The sequence below is a fragment of the Galeopterus variegatus genome, unplaced genomic scaffold, assembly GCF_000696425.1.
Source record: "Galeopterus variegatus unplaced genomic scaffold, G_variegatus-3.0.2 Scaffold197, whole genome shotgun sequence".
Classification (NCBI taxonomy): Eukaryota; Metazoa; Chordata; class Mammalia; order Dermoptera; family Cynocephalidae; genus Galeopterus; species Galeopterus variegatus.
Window position 1 is genome coordinate 47,773 of NW_007726308.1, and position 7,669 is coordinate 55,441.

At 52.4% G+C, this 7,669-nt stretch overlaps 1 protein-coding gene across 1 annotated transcript in view; it reads left to right on the forward strand.

The window, feature by feature from the left end:
* KCNG4 (potassium voltage-gated channel, subfamily G, member 4) overlaps positions 1-7,128 on the forward strand; it is a 14,275-nt gene extending 7,147 nt beyond the window's left edge. The window contains exon 3 of the mRNA XM_008565329.1: positions 6,358-7,128. Within this exon, the coding sequence (XP_008563551.1) occupies positions 6,358-7,128 (771 nt within the window). The remainder of the gene's footprint in view (positions 1-6,357) is intronic.
* Positions 7,129-7,669: the final 541 nt, after the last annotated feature.

The window sequence follows — 7,669 nt, forward strand, 5'->3', positions numbered from 1 at the left end:
TAAGATCCTATTTATCAGGTGCCAGTACAGTGAACAGTTGCTGTTTTTAGCCACCCCTTTGGGGCTCAGCTCACACCCCTTCCACCTGCTTATCACCTTCTGCCCCTGGATCCAAACAACCTGAACAGTGGTGGCTGGCTGGCGGCCAGTCAGCTCAAATGTCTTCTCTGTCCACTTGTAGAGCCTGCCATCCTTCATCCACTCACGTGTTCAGTGCCTCTGTCCTCTGTGTTGGAGGCCCAGGGGCGGGGAGCAAGGGTGCGACCCACTCTCTTCACCAGCCACTTTGGCCCCCGCTTATCTTTCTTCCCAACTTAGATTCTACTTCTGCCCCAAAGTGTTGCTTGGGCCTTTTGGGGACATTGCCAAAGGGCCATGCACACTGATCGCAGCCATGTAAAGTGCCTCGGTGGATGTCTCTGCAGAACCGCTGTGGGTTAGGGGATGGGACAACGTGGGCTCTCTGGTTCTCACCATCCCCCAGCTGTACAGTAGCGTTTGGCATCTCACTAAGGCACAGGGCTGGGGAGGAAGGCACAGAGAGGAATTTTTAAAGACCAGGTGGGTCGGTTGGGGCCCCCTTGCCAGGAGCAACGCTGCAGTGTCTGCCTCCCCGTTCCTCTGCCTTTAATGAAAAGCCACATGCGGGACCCAGCTCCTTTCTTGTCCCCTACCCCTTTTGTGTGTTATGAATTGGTTTCAGAAAGAGCTGTCCTGCTCTTTGTAGCTTCTCTGTGTTCAGTGACATTTGGTAATTTCTCTAGTGAATTCTTCTTATCCTTCCAGTTTTGCTGTTTTTGGGTTTTTTTTTTACCCAGCTGAGTCTCCCTATGTCCCAGCCAGAGAGAAGTCTTCCCTGTTTCCGGGGGGGACCACCTTTCTAGACTGTGCAGTCCATGCCGTTCCCTCCGCCTCACCACACTCCCCTCCTCTCCAGGCCCCAGGTCCTAGTCCCCTCCAACACCCAGCGCAAATGCCACCATCTAGACCCATTCACAAGTCATCCAGACAGGGCCCCCTGCAGGCTGGGACTGTGCCAGAAGCCCTAAGTCCCTCCCTCAGTGACTGCTGAGGGGACACCAACTGGAGGCAAAGTACAGGGAGAATCACCATGAGATTTGGAGCTAGTCGATACTTATTAGACCCCTGCTATGCACCTGGCCCCATACTGGTCATGTCCCTCTGTTTCCTAATTTAATCCTCACCACAACCCATTCTAGAGATGGGAAAACTGAGGCCCAAGAGGTTACATAACTTGCCTGAGCTCACCAGCCAAGTGTCTAGTAACGCTCACTCAGTGGCAGCTGCTTTCTAACAGGAACTCACTGGAACCTCTAGGAGAGAAGTCAGCCATCCAACCCACCCAAGGTGAGGGCGGGGAGGAGCTGGTAATGGGTCTTCTTCAGGAACCAGAGCCAGAGGGCAATGGTGGAGGTGGAGGAGGAGGAGGAGGAGCAGTTTACATTTGCGAAGTGCCAGCCTCTGAGCGGGGGTCTCCCTGGGTGCCCACAATTGCCCTGTAGGATAAGAATTATCCTCCACATTTTACAGAAGGGCAGACACCTTCAGAGGGGGGAGCCCACAGCCCAGGCCACTCAGGTGGGGTTGAGCCTCCGCCTGGTTGGTTCCAACACTTCTCAGAGCCCTTGTGTCCCAGGGCTGGGAAGTAAGGGCAGCTGGTAGGAGGGGGAGACCTTGGGAGAAGGGGCATAAGGAGGAGAGAGGTGGCAGAGAGAACGGGCTCTCTGGGGAGGGAGAAGCTGGCGGGAGGTGTGAGTCAGCACTCCCAGGGCCAGGAGTCTTGGAGGAAAAACTCAGGGCCCAAGGCCAGAGCAGGGCAGGTGCCAATGGTGGAATCCACTGCAGGAGGGAAGAGAGGAAGGGAGGCCGAGCTGCTGATGGGACCAGCACTGAAGTGAGAGCTGCTGCAGAAGTGAAAAGTGGCCAGTTCTGGCCGCATTCCCGAGGGGGAGCTGGCAGGAGTTGCTGTGAGGGACAGAGGGGGCTCGAGGAAGTCTCCAAGGTCAGGACTGTCAGCCCTGAGTCCCTCCCAGACAGAGCTTCCAGAACTAGAATCAGCCAGGCAGCCCATCTACACGGACCCCCAGAGCCAATGGCTTTGCCCCCAGAAAGCTCTGCCCACCCTCTGACCTGGGCAGCACCCTGCAGCTCTCTCTGCTCTGGTGCTGTGGGCAAGGGGTCCATGCGAGGCTGCAGGGCCCCACTCACCCAAGACTGATTCAGCCAGCTCAGACACAGACCCTGCGTTCTTCTTTATAAAGATGTAATTCACACACCATAATGGTCACCCTTTGAAAGTCCACAGTTTGGTGGTGTTTAGTACATTCATAAAGTTGTGCAACCATCACACGGTCTACACCCCACACCATCAGTAGTCACTCCCCTTCCCCCCAGCCCTGGCAACCGCTCTACTTTCTGTCTCTATGGATCTGTCTGTTTTGGAACTTCATACACATGGAGTCACATGATACGTGGCCTTTTGCGACAGGCTTCTTTCACTTTGCATCATATCTTCAAGGTTCATCCAAGTTGTAGCGTGTCAGTGCTTCTCTCCTTTTTATGGCTGAGTAATATTCCACAGTGTGGATATGCCACATTCATGTACAAGTTTTTGCATGGACTTGTGTCTTCATTTCTCTTGGGTGTAAACCCAGGAGTGGAATTGTTTGCCAGGTCATACGGTGACTCTATGTTTAACCTTTTGAGGACGGCTCTGCTGTTTCCCACAGCAGCTGCACTGTTTCACAGTCCCACCAGCAGTGTCTGAGGGTGCATTTCCCTGTGACCTCACCAACACTTACTGTTGTCTGTCTTTATGATGATTCTAACCACCTATCGGGTGTAAAGTGGTATCTCATTGTGATTTTGATTTTTTGATTTTTGTTTTTTAACTTTTCACTATGGAAAATTTCAGACATTTGTAAGGTAAGCAGACTAACATAATGAACCCCAAGTGCCCCTCACTCGGCCCCAACACTTGCCAGTCCTCTGCCGTTCTCGTTTACTCTCTTCCCACCCCCTCCTCACCCAGAGCCCCTTGCTGTTACCATTCATATTATTTTTAGTTTACAGTTTTACAGTTCCCTACATAGAAATGCACAAATCGTAGCTGGACAATTTAACAAGTGGATACACTGTGTGATCCTCACCCCTGTTCATATAGAATATTCCCGTCACTCCAAAAGTTCCCTCGAGGACTTTTGCAGTCAACCCCCATGCCCACCAGGGGCAGCCACTGTTTTGATGATTTTGTGCACCAGAGGTGAGTTTTGCTTGTTCTCAAGCTTCCATAACTGTTCTTTGTCATGCGAGAGAGTCCAAGCTCACCTCACCCCTGCCAGTGACAAGACCCACCAATAGGGTGAAAAAACAGGGTTTGCCCAGGACTGAGGGGGTTCCCAAGACCTGCGACTTTCTGTGCTCAAACCCAGAAAGTTGTGGGCAAACCAAGGAGAAGCTGTTCACCCTTCCTACAGAATGCAACCAGAAATTTCTCAGAGACAGAAAAAGTAACTTTTTTCTTTCTTCTTTTCCTTTTTTCTTCAAGTATTGGCTGTGCTGGGAATTATTTCCTGAGCTCCAGCCACATAAACCCCAATGCTGGCCCAATGCCGCCCACAGATGCACCATTTCTTTGGGGACTGGTGCTGGAAGGCTGCGCCAGGGATGCAGAGCAGAGCACCATGCAGGTGGAGTGACGTGGCTGAGCTCAGCGTGCTGCAGTGCAGGGTGGTGGCGAGCAGGCCAGGCCTGGGAGGCAGGAGCCGGTGGTGCATGGCTTGAATATTCAAACGCCAGCACCAGAGGCAGAGGGAGAGTCCAGCAACCTTCTAGCCTCTCAGGAGTCACCTTCCTGAGCTGATGGGTCATTGGTTTGGAAAAGTTGTTCCCAGGCTACAAGAGTCTTTTAAGCCTAGGGAAAAATTCCCAGCATGTCAGTGAAAAAGAGGCCTTGAAGGGAGAGTGTAGCCCAGGGTCTGAAAAACTTCCAGGTGCCTCAGAGTCAATGGGAGGTGGGGTGGGGGAAGAGGGGGGAAAAGCTACCAAAATGCAGACTTTTGGGCTTCACCCCAGGATTTTGATTTTGTGATGGGGGCCCAAAAATCTGCATTTGTAACAAGCACCCTGGGGGATTCTGATGCAGGGTGTTCTGAATCAGATTAGAGAAATACTGATGGTGTTCCAACCTTTTCATTGGAAACTGAAGCACAGAGAGGGGCAATGACCACAATGAAGTCACACAGCAAGTTTGTAACAGGACTGGGGAATCAGGATCCAAAACTCCTGAGCCCTCCAGGATCCTGAAGCAAACTCCGGGTGGTCCTGGCCAAGACCTCTCGGTGTGTTGCAGAACGTCCTCAGATTCCTGCAAACTCCAGCAACAGGAGGAAGGTATTGCTGCTCTTATACTGACCAGGCCACTAATGTGTGTGATCAATGCGTCATTTTATTAAAATAGCTGCAATGCATTGTGCCCTTGCTAGGTGCAGCATCCCGTTAACGGCTTTATGTGCGTTATTTCCATTCATCACAGCAACCCTTCAGAGTGCAGAGGGCTCAAAGTCCAGGGAGTGAGTGATATTCCTAAGTGGAAGAGTGGGATTTGAACCTGGGCCATGGACACCCTGGACTCCATCCCCCAACAGCAATCCCACTGCCTCCCGCCCCTACACTAGGCCAATGGAAGTCAGGGAGTATGTTGCCTGGCCCTGGACAGGCAAGCAGAGATACGGATGGACTAGCCATTTCTCTCTATCCAGCAGCCAGACATAAAGAACATATCAATTTGGGATTCCTGTGGGCCCAGGCACTGGAAATAATTTCTTTTTCCACTTCAGAGAATTTTAATCCAAAGAAAACTGCAGTTGTCAACATCTCACTTTTCACATGGTCATTCACTCACTCATCTGTCAGTATATACATAATATTTACAGCCAGGCTCTCAACCTTGGCTCCACATTAGAATCATCTATGGGGCTTCTAGAAAATTCTACTGCTCAGCTCAAACCTACATCAATTAAATTAGAATCTCCGGGGGCCTGGCCTGGGCATCAGGATTTTTCAAAGTCTTCAAAGCCCCTCCGGGTGACTCTAATGTACAGCATTTACTAGATCAGAGCTTCTCAGACTTTAATGTGTGTGTGGATCACCAGGGGATTGTGATAAGAGGCAGATTCTGATTCAATAGGGATGGAGTTGGGCACGAGATTCTGTTTCTAACAAGCTCCCAATGAGGGGTCTGATGCTCTTGGGTCAGGGACCGTACTTTGAGTAGCAGAGGGGCTAGTGTAACCACTGTCAGGAGCCAGGGACAGGAGTCTGAGTGGCAAACAGTCAACACAGAGCAGCCCCAACCCAGCTGGAGTCTGCTGAGGGAAACAGACCCCATGTGAAGAGCTGCAATCACATGTCACAGGGCTGTACTGGGGACTTGGGAGTCCCCTCTGGCCCACCAGCCTTCAGGAAACAATGTCTGCTTCTCTCGCTCCCTTACCCCAGAGCCAAGCACAGTGCCTGGCACAAATACATGTTTGTTGACTGAATAAGTGAGGAATGATAGACAAAGGAGTTACAAAATCATGTACAAGGGCTTAGAGGCCTGGATTGGGGTTGGGCTCTACCACCTCCTATGCACGTGAGCTTAGTTAGGCAAATCACTTCCCTGCTATGACTCATTTCCTGGGCCATCAAATGAGGTCACACCACCTGCTCACAGCATTGCTATGTGGCTTAGGTGACAACACTAGAGCAGTGCCAAGTGGTACCCAAGAAGTGCTTATGTCAGTTAAGAAGAAGGTTGGCTGCTGTAACAAAGAGGCCCTAATTAGACCAGCTCTAAACAAAGCAGAAGTTGATTTCTCTCTGATGCAATAGTCCCAAGGAGAGAGATCGAGGTGATTAGGCATCTCTTGTTCTAACACCCAGATTTTTCCACCTTGATGTCCCCTCCTCCCTGGGGCATTGGTCCAATCTTCCCATCCTGAGCTGGGCTGCAGGAAGGAGAAAGAGTGGGCAGGAGTTCATGCCAGTATCTTACATGGGGACCCAGAGGTGGTTGTCATCACTCCTGTTTCTCATCTATCGGTGAGGACTTAGTCATTTGGCCACACTTAGCGGCAACGGAGGCTGAAAGGGTGGTCTCTCACCTAGCTGACCCATCATGTACCAGCCACAACCTGAGAATATAAAAGGAGGTTTTGGTGGACAACTAAGTCTGTGGCACAGTGCTCAATCGCTATACACCTAGAATGGCTTTTCAGCGTGAAGTCACTTCCCTGTTGCCACACAGTGGCAGGTACACTCTCTACCCTGTGTTTTGTTGCTTCTTCTCCCCAGGGTGAATGCTCTCGACGGTGCTACTATATTTTCATCGTGGAGACCATCTGCGTGGCCTGGTTCTCCCTGGAGTTCTGCCTGCGGTTTGTCCAGGCCCGGAACAAGTGCCAGTTCTTCCAGGGGCCCCTGAACATCATCGACATCCTGGCCATCTCCCCGTACTATGTGTCGCTCGCAGTGTCCGAGGAGCCACAGGAGGCTGGTGAGAGGCTGAGCGGGAGCTCCTACCTGGAGAAGGTGGGGCTGGTGCTGCGTGTGCTGCGGGCACTGCGCATCCTCTATGTCATGCGCCTGGCCCGCCACTCGCTGGGGCTGCAGACGCTGGGCCTCACCGTGCGCCGCTGCACACGCGAGTTCGGCCTGCTCCTCCTCTTCCTTGGCGTGGCCGTCACCCTCTTCTCTCCTTTGGTCTACGTGGCCGAGAATGAGTCCGGGCGGGTCCTGGAATTCACCAGCATCCCAGCCTCCTACTGGTGGGCCATCATCTCCATGACCACAGTGGGCTATGGGGACATGGTCCCCCGCAGTGTGCCAGGCCAGATGGTGGCTCTCAGCAGCATCCTGAGCGGGATCCTCATCATGGCCTTCCCGGCCACGTCCATCTTCCACACCTTCTCTCATTCGTACCTGGAGCTCAAGAAGGAGCAGGAGCTTCTGCAGGTCCGCCTCCGCCGCCTCCAGAATGCCACCACGGCCAGCGAGCATGAGCTCCTGAATGATGCTGATGACCTGATCCTGGAGGGCCCAGCCTTGCCCATCCCGTACATTTAACTCAGAACCCCTTGTGAATTTGCGGTAGCTTCAACCCATAGCCCTTGGCTGAAACAAGCTCAAGACACCCAGGCATAGACCATCTGGTGGTATGTTCCTAGACCTTCAGGAGGGACTCCCAAAGCTAGGAGGGGCGCAAGGCCAGAGACGTCCAGGCTTTGTGACCTTAGCCTACTTGGCCACAATGATCCAAGCTGAGCGCATCTGGCCCACCTGCCTTTTCCTCTCTCCCTGCCCACCTCCCGAGCACATCCAGTCTTGCTGGATTAGGTCAAACTCCCTTCATTCTCTTTTCCTCCCCAGCAAAGTGTTTCATATCCCACGCTGGGTTCTGAATACCCACTGAACTGGTCACCAATGACTTTTGAGTGTCGATCCTACAGAATTCCATTTTCCCCCAAAACCCCCTTTCCTGGGCCACACCACCACCAGAAATGGGAGGGTCCGGTCACTGCAAACCCTTCTGATGAGATCTCTCCACTCAGCCCTTCCATGGGGCCTGTAGGGATCAGTATATTCTTCCTGCCGACCACCACCATGG